General features: G+C 40.3%; 1 protein-coding gene across 1 annotated transcript in view; it reads right to left on the bottom strand.

The window, feature by feature from the left end:
- ERAP2 (endoplasmic reticulum aminopeptidase 2) overlaps positions 1-15,005 on the bottom strand; it is a 44,483-nt gene extending 29,478 nt beyond the window's left edge. The window contains exons 1-5 of the mRNA XM_065919108.1: positions 14,873-15,005; positions 12,167-12,861; positions 7,322-7,460; positions 3,640-3,774; positions 1,679-1,799 (exon numbers count right to left, since the gene is read on the bottom strand). Coding sequence (XP_065775180.1) covers positions 1,679-1,799; positions 3,640-3,774; positions 7,322-7,460; positions 12,167-12,723 — 952 coding nt within the window. The 5' untranslated portion in view covers positions 12,724-12,861; positions 14,873-15,005. The remainder of the gene's footprint in view (positions 1-1,678; positions 1,800-3,639; positions 3,775-7,321; positions 7,461-12,166; positions 12,862-14,872) is intronic.
- Between the last annotated feature and the right edge of the window lie 1,753 nt (positions 15,006-16,758).

Here is a 16,758-nt window from a genome sequence, read left to right as displayed (position 1 = left end):
TTCTTGTTGCAATGGTGAATGGAATTGATTCCTTAATTGTTCTTTCTGATTTTTCATTGTTAGTATATAGAAATGCAAGTGATTTCTGTGTATTGATTTTGTATCCTGCTACTTGCTAAATTCACTGATTCGCTCTAGTAATTTTCTGATACAATCTTTAGAGTTTTCTATGTACAGCATTATGTCATCTGCAAACAGTGAGAGCTTTACTTCTTCTTTTCTGATCTGGATTCCTTTTATTTCTTTTTCTTCTCTGATTGCTGTAGCTAGTACTTCCAGAACTATGTTGAATAATAGTGGCAAAAGTGGACACCCTTGTCTTGTTCCTGATCTTAGGGGGAGTGCTTTCAGTTTTTCACCATTGAGAATAATGTTTGCTGTAGGCTTATCATATATGGCCTTTACTATGTTGAGGTAGGTTTCTTCTATGCCCATTTTTTGAAGAGTTTTAATCATAAATAGGTGTTGAATTTTGTCAAAGGCCTTTTCTGCATCTATTGAGATGATCATATGGTTTTTATCTCTCAATTTGTTAACATGGTGTATCATATTGATTGATCTGCATATATTGAAGAATCCTTGCATCCCTGGAATTAACCCAACTTGATCATGGTGTATGAGTTTTTTGATGTGTTGCTGAATTTTGTTTGCTAAATATATCTGCTCTACTTTTTCTTAAGCTGCATGCTTCCTTTCAGTTAACTTTATTTTAAATGCATTCATTTCATATGGTCTTCGAGGTCACATTTTTCAAGAACAGCTTAGGATTGTTGATGGCTGTTATTTGATTTTTCCTTGATTTTTGACATAGAGGACAGCAATGGACTGTGGGTAACCTGATTTAGTATGTCTGTACTAAAGGGTATATAGAACCTGTGCTATAATGATATCATGAGACTCAGGAACTATGGGAATAGCCCCTGGAAATGTCTTCTGATAGTCCATTAATTCACTAAGAAAAACTACATGAAGTTGGCCAGAAAAGGGGAAGAAGGACATGATAAGGTGTGTGTTATAAAGTCCCAGAGGAAAACAGTTTTGTCACTGTCCAAAACTCTAAAAATTAATCTACATAAGTTATAAAATTTGTCAGTGTTTTTATACATTCTGCAATATCATAAAAATCACAATTTTTATTTTTTAAGATAGAAAATGGAAACCAACAAAGATAAGCTATTTGTATCCTCTCATATAAAGATCAACTACTACCACATTCTAATTATCTATTTCCTCCAAATCTCTCTCTCTCGCTCTTTGTTTTTTTAAATGTCTGTGCCACAGTCTTATCTTCCAGCTTCAAACACTCTGTAGATAACAGATGGTAGGACAGTTTTCAGCTATTTACATAAACCTTTGGCAACTCTTATAAAAGATTGCTAGTCTTGTACGAATATGGTATAGAAGGAAATATATGCTCCAGAAAATTCATCCATTTAAATCTAATATAAAATGCAGATATTTTAGTATTAAACCTGATAAAAGAATAGAAAAATGAACCCAAGTACTTGGGCTTCTCATAAATACTTTATTTTCTACACTCCAAGACATCTCTCAGGTATAAATTATTGCTTTCTGGGCTAACTGAAGTTCCTCAGTGCTCATTTTAATCACATATAAAGAGGGAGGAAATCAAAGCAAGTTCTAAAAGTAAAGACAATGATCTAGAATTTGAACCTACCCAGTTTGGGGAGTGGATAGTGAATATCAAAGTAATTTTCGTAAAAGTCCAGCAGCTTCAGTGATGCTTCCAAAGCATAATGTGTTTGACTCCATTTGTCTGGGGATGCATAGATGGACACCTGGGAAATGTTGGTGAGAAGAATGATCTTTGAATGACAGCTCCTTGGCATGACCCCATTCCTAACAACCTTCACCCGAAAATGGAGACTGTATTTTTCAAGAAAGTATTGAGATACCGTTAAACATGCTGTCAACAGGGGGTAAGATGTTCTGTAAGGTATTAAAGAAAAAGTCCTTCTTGAAAACTATAAGCAATCCTGTGTTTTCTGTTACAGCATATTCCGTAGGTGTCAATCTGTACATTTCAAACTATATAAACCTATTACATCACGAGAGTTCACTTCAGTTCATCACTATCATGCATTCTAGCACTTGAGAATTAGCTTTCCAAAATGATGACCACCAAAATAGTTTCAATAAAACACAATTGTATTAGGTGGAAAAGCCTTCATGAGCTTATTGAAACCACCCTCTGTTGTGCTTTCTTTAAACTCGAAAATGCCCAGATAGGTTCACTGACTCCCTGCATGGTAACTACTAGCTAGTAAGTGGAAAAAATAAAGTCAGATTCCAGGTTTCTTGGGTTTCAAGTACAGGATTGCTTTCAGTTCATAATCTGCTTTCATGCTCCAAATTAACTGAAATCCCTCAGAAATTTTATAAGAAAGATATATTAGTGGCCACAGTGCCTTACCAGGCACTGTACTAAATGTACACTTGTCAAACTTGTAAAATCTAACTTAGTCCTTTCAACCACCTCCTGAAATAGAGCTATTTTCTTCATGTTAGGAATGAAGCAATGAAACCACATGGAGATTAAATAACTTGCTTCAAGTTACACAAATGGAAAATTGTAGAGCCGCGGTGTGAATCCAAGGAAACTGACAGGACCCTGTCCCCTAAAGTAAAATACAATCTGACCTCACACACACCTATATCTACCTACATATATATCTGTGTGCAGCGATGTATGTAGACACATTGCTGATAATATATATCTGCGTATCCATAGGTCTAGTATGTAAGGAAATTATAACCGATGTTTTATTGCTATTTTTCATAAGCACTTTTTTATGGCTCTGTGAATATATTTTTGGGTCTGTAACAGTTCCTCAGGGTAAGGGGTCCTTTTTTATTTTTCATGTATTCATTGACATTCACAAAACTTATCAGATAATTATTGTGTGTATTTGTGCTCAGTGGCTCAGTTCTGTCTGACTCTGCAGTCCCTGCCAGGCTCCCCTATCCATGGAATTCTCCAGGCAAGAATATGGAGTGGGTTGCCATTTCCTCCTCCAGGAGGTGTTGCCGACCCAGGAGTTGAGCACGCTTCTCCTGCACTGGCAGGTGAAGTCTTTACCGCTCCACCACCTGGGAAGCCCCAGTTATTGGGTATTATAACTTTTTGTAAACAATGAAGGCTCTAAAAATGATGAAGACCTCCTTTCATTAAGGAAATAAAATTACAGAAAACAATTGGAAACAATGTAAATGTCCTAGAATAAGATGCTGATTAAAAAAATCCATATGGTACCTCTATGCATTAGAATACAATACTATGCAATCATTAATATTATAGAAAAATGCTTAATGCCATTTAATTTTTATAGCATATTATGGTGAGATAAAATAGTTGCATATTATTTTTAAAGAGTATATATAGATTTATAGAGTATATATTGTTATTAAATCCAGTCGTATACTGACAGACTTACAGAAAACACTTGGAATACACCAGGATATGCCCCTGGAGTCCTCACAGGTTATTTTATTTTTTATCTCTCTCTGTTTTTGTAAATAAGTATGGTATTTTATAATAAGGGGGGAAATTTTAAAGAACAGCTCATTGCCTGTAGGACGCTACCCTGCACTGTGTATGAAATGAGAACTCAAACTCACCTTGACCCCTGACGAGGTGGTGCCACTCACAGAAGTGAAATCACAAACTATGTAGGCTACGAGGTAGGTACTCATTTTTACAGTAGTTTCAAACTGATCTTCCAAGAGGCCTCCTTCAAGTTCAATCGTCTTAACCTACAGGAAGGGAAAGAATCGGTATCTGAGAACTGGAGTATTTTACAAGAATGCCTATGACGTAGGCTATGTAAGTTAGAGGTGAGCCTGATGCTCTGCGTGATGCCCATATAGATTGGAGGACTCTTCATGACATTCTGTGGCTTCGCCTCCCTCTATTTCTTTTATCTCTAGACTTCCTCGAAGACACGATGTGCTAATTTAGGAATCTGAAAATGATGCCTATTTTGTTGTTGAAAGCATAGAAATATCTTAGACGGTTCCATATTCTTGAAATGCAATCATCTCCAACACTGGCATCAATTCAACATTTGTACTTCTAAGCAAAAGTGCCAGAGAATAGTCCCCTTCCCTTTGTTATATAATAAATAAAATCTGTTGCAGAAAGAAATGGGAAGCAGAACTGTGCTGGATGGTTTGCGTCATCTTTTAATCCTCCTGTTATTTGTGTATGAGGTAGGTATAATTTCACAGGTGAAGAAACAGAGTCTCAGAAATGTTAACTGATTGCCCAGGATCACACGGCTAGTTTCACGGTAGGACCAAGATGTCGATGTGGCTGTGTGACTCCAAAGGCATTGCTCATTCTGGCTCTTGCTGTGACAGCTTGAGTCATAGTCTTATTTTATCTTTGCTTCATTGATTCAGCCACGAAAGCAGTCAGGCCAAGGAGGTCATTAGTAATTTAAGCTTCCGCCTATCTACCGAGGAAGTAAAAAGTTTTAAGTCTATAGACTGGTCAGCTGCATCCATCAAATTCACTGAGTAATTACTGAATTCTATCTTTACTTGCTCCGGATAGCTGGTTCCAAAGATGGTCTTCACCATGGTATAATGCCCCTGAATTCTGAAAGGACACAGATCCTGTTATCTGAAAATACCACTTTCTTCAAACTGGTAGCAAGTCTTCAACGGGCTTGTTGCTCACCCTCTCCAAACCCCTTTTAAGGCATCAGGGTTGTGGCAGTGCTAACCATAGATTATTAAGCATATTTTGTGTGTTTGTATAAGACTGCAGTTTGCTTTGGTGAGAAAAAATAGCCTGAAGGATTATCACAAACTGTCTAGCCTATGTCAATGACAAATGTTTGTGCTATTAAATTCTACGGAATTTGATTCTACAGAATTCTATCAAAAATTCAATTCCTAAGTTCCAATAAAGTAGAAAACACTGACCAAGTACCCTTGAAAAGGTAGTAGTATATATAGGGCTTTAAGTTTCACCTCTATCTGAAAGTTAATTTTTTCCAAAAACAATCTCCTTTGTAAGGAGTCTGATTGAACCACAGTTCTACGGGTACATACCCCTAGCAGACGAGAGGTGATGGTAGGGGCTGAGGAGGGGACACTATTTTTGTGGTCCTCTGACCAAGCTCAGCAGCAAAACCATTTAGTCAAGCGTGTAGATGGGTGAGGAGAGGAAGAAGAAAGGTTGTGGGACCGTGGAGAAATGGGTCTGTGACACTGGAGAACTGGTGGCAGAGCTGGTGAGGAGACAGGTGGGCATTCCCTCTGATTTATCTCCTCCTCCCAGGTAAAGAAGTAGCCCATAGAGGCTGAATTTGGTTCAGGAACCTGGAGTCACCCATGTAGATTAGCATTGCCTTAAATAGAAGTGTTTGTAGTGTTAGTGTAAGTTCTTCCAGGATGGTGATGTAAGCTCCAAGTATAAAACACTTGTTGCTAGAGAAGGATTTAGCTGTTTTTCTCCATTTCAGCAGGATTCTACTTACATAGCAAGTGTCACCAGCAGGCGTGTGTTCCTTCAAGGAATGAAGAGGACAAAGGAATGCCCCAAAGATATGCACTGCCTCTCCTAGCACTTGGCTGACTGCCTCACTTTCTTGTATTCTTAACTTGTATTCTTTTCTTCTAAAATAAACCAACTGAGAACTTCTAAGTTGCTTCTCACCAGTCCACAACCCATCTTAAGTGCCATAGGTATTATCCAAAGAGTATGATCATAGCATTACTTCAGCTCTTTCTCTCTCTCCTTATTTTGAATATCCATGGAAGCCTGGTCATGTCAATATGGAGCAGAAAGCTAAGCCAGTGTTTGCTGAAAAAAGCATGATCCAGAGAACTGGCCCAGTCAACTGAAGCAATGCAAAGTTCAAGGATTATATAAAATATTTTAAAATTTTTTTCACTTATTTTTCTTACATGTGAGAAACACAATTCTGAACATTTCAGAAAGCTGAAATTCTAATATAACAAAATGACAATTTATGTTTGTATCACATTTTAATTAAAAGGCACTACTACTTGTATTTTTACTTTATCCTCCATGATGATTCATGTGAAAAAATATATTAATAAAAAGCTGCTAGGAAACAGACTGAATGGCCCTTAAATGAACATTCCACTAAAAAGAAAACTTGGAGTTAAGCAGCAAATCCTTTTTACCTGACAGGGAGTAGGCTAATTAAATTGCTGTCTGCACGATCATGAAAAAAACGGCGGGATAAATGTCATGTGGAGTGTGTTACTTTCCCCCTTGATCTGCTCTGCAAGCATTTCAAAGCAAAAACTTTTCCAGCGTTAAACAGAAATCTGGGGGAAATTCAGTTTCTAGCTTATGGACTCATTTTCCCACTTTATCCACAGAAGACAATCACTAAAGAGGGCAGAGAGGAAAACGGGCTGGAGTCACTGGCTGGGTTATGATGATCCGGTTGCTTCTGAGCTCATCCTCCTGAAGCACTGTCAGGAGGGCCTCTATTTTTATCCAACTTTCTAGGTAGCAATGGAGAAATATTTTACACTTCATTCAACAGCAAAAAAGGCAAGTGCATCATTAGTGAGGAAATCAAATAAGGCTCAAGAGTCTACTGTGCCATTCAGAGTCCTTGAATTTTGAGCATAAATATGAGCCAAATAAAAGTGTTCAGAGGTCTGTTTCAATTAAAAAGTTTGTAACTTTTCATATGATTTTCAAATAATTTTCATAAATAATTTTAAGGACTACTCATGGAACTTAAAAAGATTTCTAAGTTCTATCACAGACTCCTAGATCCGAATTTGCAGGATGGGCCCATGGAGCATTCTCTAGATCCTTACTATTCCAAATGTGGTGCTTGGACCGGCAAAGTGGTACCACGTGGGAGCTTGCTGTTAATAAAAAGGCAGAATTTTGAGCCTCACAGCAAGGCCAACTGAATCAGAACCTGAATTTTAACAAGATCTTCAGACGATCTCATTGAGACGATCTTGAGATGATCTCAAACATTAAAGTTTGAGAAGTGCTCTTCTGGGTGATTCTGAATTTCATCGATGGCCAAATAACACCGATTTAAAAGAACACTGCTTGCATATAAACACAAGTAAAATATAAATCACTTTCTTTAAAACAAAAAGTTTCTTATGTAAAAATGCCCAAACAGAATGATTTTAAAATATAGATGGATCGGAGTTATTATGCAACATGTAGATGGAGTAAGAACAAATTAATGGCTTAAGTCCTGCAAACAAAGCAAATATTAAAACACAACAAAGACTGAAGTTCATTTTGAGTACAATTTCCCAAAGTTTCTGAAAGTGGGAATACCTTTGGCATGTTGGAGAGGGCAATGTGTCTGCTCTCTCTTCTTATCTTGATGGAAAAGTTGGCTTTGAACAATGGTTCATCAAAGCAAGGGAAAGCCATTCGTGCCTCGGTTGGCTCAAAATCCGTTACTGCAATCATTCTGTGAAAAGAAGTCCATTCCAGTCGGAATACACCAAGTGAAATCATAAAAGAAAGGGAAAAGAATTTTATCTTCAGAACACAGCTTATCAAACCTGGAAGTGATATGTTTGATTTCTCAAACTATAATCTTAGTGACTCTTAGTTTTTGAAGAAAATGAAGGTAAAATTTGTTTAGCAGCTGCCAATCATAATAATGCACTGTGCCAGGCACTCTATTTACATGATTGTCTTCATATTTATGACAGATAAGGATATTGAGGCTCTGAGAACTTAAGTGACTTTACTAGGATCTTTACCTAGTATTGACACATTGCTGAGATAGTGAAAGGTTGTTGCTGAGCTGTGAGAGACGCCTGGATTCTTGGCCTCCGGAGGAGAGGAAGTCAAGCTGGGGCCTGTGATGAGGCTTGATCGGTCAGAGTTTTTGTGTAATAAAGTTTTATTAAAGTGTAAAAGAGATAGAGAAAGCTTCTGACATAGACATCAGAAGGGGGCAGAAAGAGTGCCCCCTGCTAGTCTGTAGCTGGATGTTCTATAGCTACTAGCAGGCTGCTAATTAGAGAAAATAAATGTGTCACAACTTAGAGTGACATTAGGCCCCTCACCCACAACATGCATTTCGAGATAACACTGGCACAAGGTGAGTCATCCCAGGCCATGAAATCTTGAAAGGCAGGTTTCCAAGCAAATACATGGTTTCATTGACATAGATTAGGAGAGCAATTGTATGACTAAAATTTACTGGTTTGTCAAGTTGGTTCTGAGTCTTAGGTGGAACCAACTTGAAGACAGAGTCTAGGGTAAATGCATAGTTCACTAACACAGCTTAAGAAAAACAATTCCATAAGAAAAATGCATTGGTTAGCTCATGGTTTGAGACAAGTTAAGTTAAGGTGGAACCAGGTGTCATTATGGCAACACAGAATTTTAAAAGAAACCTCTTTTTAAATTTGTATAGAGAAAGGAAAAAAAAATCTAACACTTGTAGTTTGTTCCCTCTTGCTGCTTAAGAGAGAGATTAAAAAAAAAAAAAGTCTGACACTTGCAACCTATTTCCTCGGTTTGCAGACCCCTGACCTTCCTGCCTATTACCCTCTCAACAGGTATGCCCCATTTGACTTCAAAATTGACTAGAAGTTAGCAGTTTAGTATCATCACTAAACCTGAGTGAATCTCAATCAGCCATTTGGATATTTGTGAGGTGAGTGATGTCTTAGGTTGTGTTCCCAAGAAGCAGACCCTGATTTATGAGAACGTGCTGCCAAAGGGATAGGAAGTGGAGGACGCAGGCCAGGGAAGAGGAAGAAGTCAGGCCAGGTGCCAGCTTTAGTTTCATCCCTGGGCAGCTCTGAATGGAAACTACATCTTCAACTTTCCTCCTACTAGAGGCAGGAGCTGGGCTAAGGTTCTTCCTGGAGGACCCAAGCTCCCCTTAGACACTTCTAGCTCTCTCTACTTGCCAGCAAAGCAGCTCCAGTCTTCAGTCTATAACAGGTAGGTAGATACCCTGGCAAACCTCTATACTCCATCACCTTGAAGATTTTGAAATGATATAATTACAAATTTATTCTTCGGACTTGAAGATTTTAATTAGGAAGCAAACCTAGAAAGCATGCTTCCACTGGAGGAGGAGGGCAGAATAGAAAATCTCAAGGAACAGAGAAAGGGTGAGAAGGACCAGGAGAGCAATAAAGAGGAGTTGCTAGGATAATTTTTGCCCCAGTTTAATTCTCTACTTCAGACCAGAAAAGTAAGGCTGGGGATCTAAATATCTTATCTGGGGCCTTGATGTCACTTTGATTTGGTTCTACACATTTAAAGGAATCTCAAGTACCCGGAATAATTTTTATTAATGTGAAATTTTGGTTTAGAAAGTCTAACCCTGGAAAAGTCAAAAGTTTAAGATTTTCTTTGCTATTTACACAATTAATTTTAGTGCTGCATGCAAAGTAGTGACTTCCCGCTTCTCAAAGAATTAGTGTCGACTGAATTATTTTTGCATTTTAAGTTGTTTGTGTGCACACATCTGTGTAAATGAGAAAAAGAGAGACAGAGAGGTCATAAAATCCCATTGACACTATCCTGCAAATCATCCTACATGTTAAGACGTACAAGGTAGTAACTGAGTATAAAGAGAGCTGACAAGTTAATCGTAGGAAGAGTTGGAAATAGCCTTCAGTTAATTATGAGAGACACACTGGAAAGTAGTTATTTTTCAAGCTGCTACTCTAAAAAACTACCCTCTCTGCCAACAAAGGTCTGTCTAGTCACAGTTATGGTTTTCCCAGTAGTCATGTATGGATGTGAGAGTTGGACTATAAAGAAAGCTGAGTGCCAAAGAATTGATGTTTTGAACTGTGGTGTTGGAGAAGACTCTTGAGAGTCCCTTGGACTGCAAGGAGATCCAACTAGTCATCCTAAAGGAGATCAGTCCTGGGTGTTCATTGGAAGGACTGATGCTGAAGCTGAAACTCCAATACTTTGGCCACCTGATGGGAAGAGCTGACTCATTGAAAAAGACCCTGATGCTGGGAAAGATTGAGGGCAGGAGGAGAAGGGGATGACAGAAGATGAAACGGTTGGACGGCATCACTGACTCAATGGACATGGGTTTGGGTAAACTCTGGGAGTTGGTGAATGACAGGGAGGCCTGGCGTGCTGCGGTTCATGGGGTCGCAAAGAGTCGGACACGACTGAGCGACTGAACTGAACTAAACTGGTCTCCCTTGTCTCCCTAAATGATATCCTTAAAATGTATTTCCTTTAAGTGAAGCTTTTGTCAGTTGAGAAAGTGAAATAAATCATCACTAGTCCTGTGGTGCCTCAGTGAGAAGTTGATAGTTTTCCTGTCCAATGCTGTGGCAGACCTGAGAACAGGCCTCTGAGAACTGAGGATACAATGAGGGGAACGCATTTCCAAGGGGAAGGCAAGAGTGGTCTGGGGAAGGGCTGTCCTCGGTGGACTGCTGGGGGCTGAGGGGTGCGTGCGTGAGTCCCAGAGGGCAGTGAGCACCTGGGCTGGGGAAGGGGAGAGGAGACACTGAGCTGCTAAAATCCCTACCAATACCCATTCCCCTTCTTCAGTTTCAGTGGAATCCTGACTTTGTTCAGAAAGGCAATGTCTCTGGATAAAAGAATCATTTCTCCAGATTCTCTTGCAGCTTGGTGGGCACATGACTCATTCCGATCTAGTTGAAATTATTGGATGAGAAAGCTTGGGAAAAGGTGTCAGACTCGACTGGAATGTCTCTTTTAGCATTTTTCTCTTTCCCATTTCCCCGTTTTCCTGCCTGGAATGTGAACTTGATGCCTAGAGGTGCAGGAATCATCTTGTATTAGGAGGAAAGTCATCTGCCAAAGATGGCTAAGCAGGGAGATAAAAGGAGTCTAGGTCTTGGATAACATTAGTGAGCTCTGGAGCAAACCTGGGAGGCCCTGCTTCTGAATTTCTTGTTGCATGAGAAAGACACCCCCTTCCCACTGTGTGCCAAAGCCATCGTACTGGGGTTTCTCAAGTTGGCAATTGAAAGCAACTGATAAAAAGAGGAGAGCATCAAAACCAGACGCCTTTTACCCCTGAGATGGACCCTGGCCATGGAACAAGTCATCCTTCCTGTGAAGCATCCTTGATTCCTCTTGCCTTACATAACCAGTGTCAGCAAATTCTGTTTTACCCTTCTTCGGAACAAATGCCGAATTCAATCATTTCATGAAGCACTACCAGCCAGTCCAAACCAACATCCTTTCTGACCTGAACAACTGCAATGACCTCCTGAAAGACCAGTTTGCTTCTACCTTTTCCTCTCTATAATCTACCATCAACATACACATTATCTTTATAAAGCATACATCACATCAGAACTTTCCAATGACTTCCCATGGTTCCTGAGTCAAAGCCTAAAACAAGAGGCTCTAAGTGTCTGCATGATCTGACCTCTCTCTCCTCTACATCTCTCTCTCATGCTGGCCTTCATCTCTCAATTACTCCTGCCTTACAGACTTGGCACTTGCTGATGCCTTTCCTGGGAACACTGTGCACTTAGGTGTCTTCAGGATTGTCTCCTTTAAAAAAAAGTTCAGATCTCAGTCTAAATGTACTGCCTCCATAGCAAGAACTTCTCTGACCACTCAGCTAAATTATTCCAAACTCCTAGTCTATATCCCACTACTATACACTCAGTGCCTAGAATGGTGCCTGGCACATAACGTGCTCAGTATGAGCTGATGGAATAGACCATATTTCTCAGTTCTTCAACTGACTTGTTCCTGCCTCCTGGATCTGAGTTATGCTGTTTCTGGGCAAAGTACATGATTTCACTTCCTCCCTCCCAACCCAGATCTTACACACATTTCCTTTTGGTCTCAGATCAAGGCTCACCTCCTTTGAGAAGCCTTCCATCCTTTAGCTCTCTCTGCACCCATCATCATTTCCCCTAGCAGATAAGCGTGTCAATCTTGTCAGAGTCATAAACTGGCCTTTCCTCTTGGTTACTTTCCCTCTAGCAATTTATGCCTCTGCATTCTGTCTTTTCATCTTTATTGTTACTTACTTTAGGAATGGTAGAGCTTCTCCTGAGTTTTCGGGTGTTTTTTTTTTTTTTTTTTGACTTTTCATAAATGATTACTGAAGCATGCTCCTGGTAGAGACATAACCCATGAGGAAAGTATTACAAAAGACTGTAAACAGCTAGAGCTTCCTCTTACCTTGTTTCACCACCAAGAGTTCTGTACGTGCTTTTATAAAAGCCTTCAAAACCATCAGCTAGCTTGGCCTGGAAGTCAATAGCCACAGAGTATCTCAGGTTAGGCCTAAGTTTCTCTGGAACCAGCAGGGCAATTTGCTGATGAGCAGGATAACTCAAAACAGTTAGCCTTTCCCCTGGTTTCCTGTATCTCACATCCTCCTCTGACTGAAGGGAGGCATTTATGATTTCAAGATCTTTGCTGTGCAAGACGATGAACTGGGTGGCATCTCGAACCAATACTTCGATCTTCTCAGATGCAACAAAGTTCAAGGAGGTGAGATTTGGGTGAATGAGAAGGTCATAGTGGAGGGGAATGACCATAGTGGGGAGCCTCAGCTCATGCCAAGGAAATATTTCCCCATTGGTGGCTACTGGGAAAGCCTCAGCATCCTTATTGAACTCACCTATAGGTGAACTTGTGAACTGAGAACAAATACATTTTTGGGGCATGATGACTGCTGAGCAGTAAAATCCTATGTAAATATTAAATACTAGTTTTCTGCATGAATTAGCCATGACAGAGGAATGGAATACTAAATCAATTTTCCCGAAGATGAATGTTCAGGCTAAATCTCATAGTTCTCCACAGCAAAGTGTTGGCTTCAGTTAGGCCACTCAGGATCCGAACAATATGTTTCAATAAACAGATTTAATCTAGAAAGAAAAAAAAAAAAACATGTATAGCATGAAAATAAAAACACTCCAATTCATAAATAAAACCTTAAAACAACAAAAGGATATATGTGAATGGGAAAAATCTACTATGTCATAATGAGGCCAAATCACCACAAAATAAAGTAGAAAGTGAGCTATCATCTGGTTATAACAAATAAAAATTTTTAGAACTCAAATGAAAGGACTCTGCCTTAAAATTGGATCTGTGGAATCCCCTCTGCATTCCTGTGCAATGAAGAGATGGTAGGTGTGTAAATTCATTGCATGATGAACATTTTTAACATTAGCCCACATCATTTCATGAGTGTTTGGACATCTGAAAGTAAGTTGCACAGGTGTCTCTATTTCATCTTAATAAGTCACGAAGAATATTCAATATTCTTGGGATACTAGCTATTACTATTGCTAATGGCATTGAATTTCACCTCTTTGGATAAATAAGGTTGTGGCCCTTTTCTGAATGGCCCTATTCTATAGTTGCTGGTATACAGGATGCTGTTAAACCTAACTTTTTATTTCAGTTTATTTCCAATATATCAAAAACCATGGAAATAAATTTTGATTTATAATATTCAAACTGAGAACATATTTAAGCTACTTTGGTCTTCATCACAGGCTACGTTTGAAAACACAAATCAAATTGAACTCACTGCCTCTGTAAATAAAACTAAGACAATTTCTTATTGGAAGGGTAACACTACAAAATATATAAAATAAGAACAAACAATATACATTGTAATTTAGGTATTCAGTTCTGACACCCACCCTGCCACCTGCCTCTATTTACCTCCTCCCAGCTTCACCTTAAACCCATGAATGGCTCTCCATTTCCTTTTTTTTTTAAAATCAGTAACACATTCTCTTAAATTAATTGTCTAAAGAGTTGCTGCAATTTTCCAATTTTCAATATTAATGCAGATCAACAAATATTATTAAAGAAACAAAGAAAACTATGGTTAAATATGGTTGAATAACAACACTCTCCCCTCTTTTTTATACAAACATTACATTACTGCTACCAAATCCTAATGTTTCAAGGGCCTCTGATACATAAAGCCATAACTGGTCAATAAGCTTGAATTTCTGATGATTTGAAAAATGAAATTACTTGTTCGTTAGGTCCCAGGCACGGGAATCAGAGTGCAAGGGTTCCAATTCTAGCACCATCATACTTACACTGAATGATCTTGGGCAAATTTTCTGATTTTTTTTTTTAGCATCAGTTTCCTCATCTATAAATTGTGTAATGATTTGCACTAACATTGGAAGAATTAAGTGAAATAATTCACATGAATAATTTGGTACAGCACAGCAACTAGCATGCAGAAAGCATGTAATGAATGCTAAACATTAAATTATTGTGATTATTATAACTCACATTCTCTGGTCTAAATTGTGGAACTTCTCCCCCACGTGTAGCAGACACATCAAAGGAAAAGTGTATATATATATATATATATATCTTTCTTTTTTGGTAAGAGAAGAGAGAAAGGCCTCAATATTTACTTCTGTGGCCTTTAACTTTAGAACTGGTAAGAACTTTAAAGGCTGGCTAGTACGAGTTCTCGGTGTCCAGATAAAGAAACTGAGGGTGAGTGTCTCTCCCAGAATCAAACAGGAAGTCTGAAGCAGAGTCAGGACTGAAATACAGCTCTTGGCCCGTTTGTCAGTGGAGATTCCCTTATACGGTGCTTTGCTGCATTGAACAAAATACCTGGAGATAGAAGATCCAAGAACTGCAGCAAACATTTGGGAAAAACTAAGAGAATCTCCAGAAGTGAGTGAGTCAGTCAGATGGATTCTCAAATCTCATCCTAGCTGCACATTCGTGCTAAAACAGTAGTACCAGATACACCCACCTCCCCCGGATCCCCGGCTTAGATTACAAGAGCTCCTCAATACAGAAGCTTTATACCGTCTGTTCAGGTCATTATTCTCACTGAAAGATGAGGATTTTAAGACAGATTCAAGAGAAATGTTGCTGTGTTACCTCAATCCACGCTGCTGCAGATTTGAATGGAGGGGAACTTATTTCTGCTTTCACTTTCTGTTCCGGCAGAACTTTGCATAACTGCAATGAACAAGCAGCTTCAGAGTAAAAGTCAGACTACGGCAAGGCCAGGTAGGACTCCAACATCCCGCCGGCGGCTGCTTCGGCTGCTTTATCTTCCCCAGCCCCGTGCCCCCAGGTGTAAAACCTTCAGAACCTAGTTTTGCTTTGTTTTGATGCTGCTTTATTTTAAGACACAGTATTGAATTCCTCCCCGTGGTGTGTCCATATGTCTTGCCACTCACACTGTTCACTGAACCCAGGGTAGATAAGGCATGAGCGGGGAAGCTGAAAGAAGACCCAGGAGGTGTGGGGACGGCACGGAGGTTCATTCTCTCCGGGCAGCAGCAGTAGCAGCAGCAACAGCGAGTCTTCAAAGAATGTTGATCTACTAAGACAGACAAAAGTGGCCCGTGGCCAAAGGGGCACGCCGGCCCAGTGCTACCAAGGTCAGCCACAGTGCTGTTTACAGGACCTAAACAGTATGAGGCCGTGAGTGTGGGGCAGGAGAGCCGGACTCACCCTGTGTTCTCAGTTCATTTCTCCACGCCACTTTACCGTGAAATCTGACCTTGGTCCATCCCCTTGGAACAGAGAACTCCCAGCCAGTTTAATGGCCTTTAACAGAGGCGCTAGACCCCCCTTTCCTACGTCTGAAAACGACCTGCCTCCTGGGCATCCAGGGGCTGTTTCCCACCTTTACCTCCATCTCTCATGAGTCTTCTCTTCCTCACCCCCCTGTCTCTGGACAGAGAAACAGCCTCTGTTCTCTTTTCCCACTTTATTCTTTCCCTCTGAGAATATGTTCATCCAGGCGTTTCCTCTTCTACCCTCACCCATCCCACATTTCTCTCCCCCATCTCTCCTTCCAGGTTCTGCTGCTGCAGTTCCAATAGCCCGATGGACGGCCTTGACACGGATGCTCTGCTAACAACTCACACATTTTCTTTTCCCCAGACTGGAGCCTTTCACCTTAGCTTCCTCTGTTTCAAGCCTTCGCCGCTGTCCATGATTTGGACCACATCACTGTTTTGCTTCTGCTCCACCCTCGTTTGCTACCAAGTTCTGTTGATTCTTCCTTCTTAATCTCTTTGTATCCAATGTAAAAAGTGTTCCCCACGGTCAAGAAAGCAGGCCAGCGCCTCATCACTCCTCACAGTGGCCTTCAAACAAGATTTGCTGCTTCTCAAGACAAGTCCTTGCAATCCACTCGTTCAGTGCCGGCTAGCAGATTATCTCAGACACTGCTTGATCATGCCATGTGGAGAAGGGCGTGGCAACCCACTCCAGTCTTCTTGCCTGGAGAATTCCATGGGCAGAGGAGCCTGGTGGGCTCCCGTCCATGGGGTTGCAAGAGTTGGCCACGACTGAGCGACTCGCACACACTCACACTCACTCACTCACTCGATCATGCCACGCCCCTGGTCCAGGCCTTTCCATGGTTTCTTCCCCTGTTTACACACAGAAGCAGTGCCATGTAGAGGCCGTGCATGGCCCACTGGCCGCCTACAGGCCACAGGACCTCTTACAAGGCCTGTCTGGGGCTTTGCTTAGATCCTAGTACGTTAGAGGGCCACACACACACACACACACACGTTTTCTCATGTGAAATGTAACAGGCTTGGCTCCTATTGTCCTTAGGCCTCCTTCACACACTGGTTTTCATGCCTTCTCCGAGGTGCATCTCTGTATGTAACCTGTGCTTTGGTTTAACGTTCAAATCCTGCCATGATTAAATCATACTTAGCTCTCAAGCCTTCGTTTCTTTTCTCTTTTTATATTTTATCATTCCAACCCTAGTAAAGTAGAAGGAGCAAAACCAAGGA

Source organism: Muntiacus reevesi, chromosome 1 (assembly GCF_963930625.1).
Source record: "Muntiacus reevesi chromosome 1, mMunRee1.1, whole genome shotgun sequence".
Lineage (NCBI taxonomy): Eukaryota > Metazoa > Chordata > Mammalia > Artiodactyla > Cervidae > Muntiacus > Muntiacus reevesi.
The sequence above is the reverse complement of the archived record's forward strand: the minus strand, read 5'-3'. Positions and strand labels throughout refer to the sequence as shown.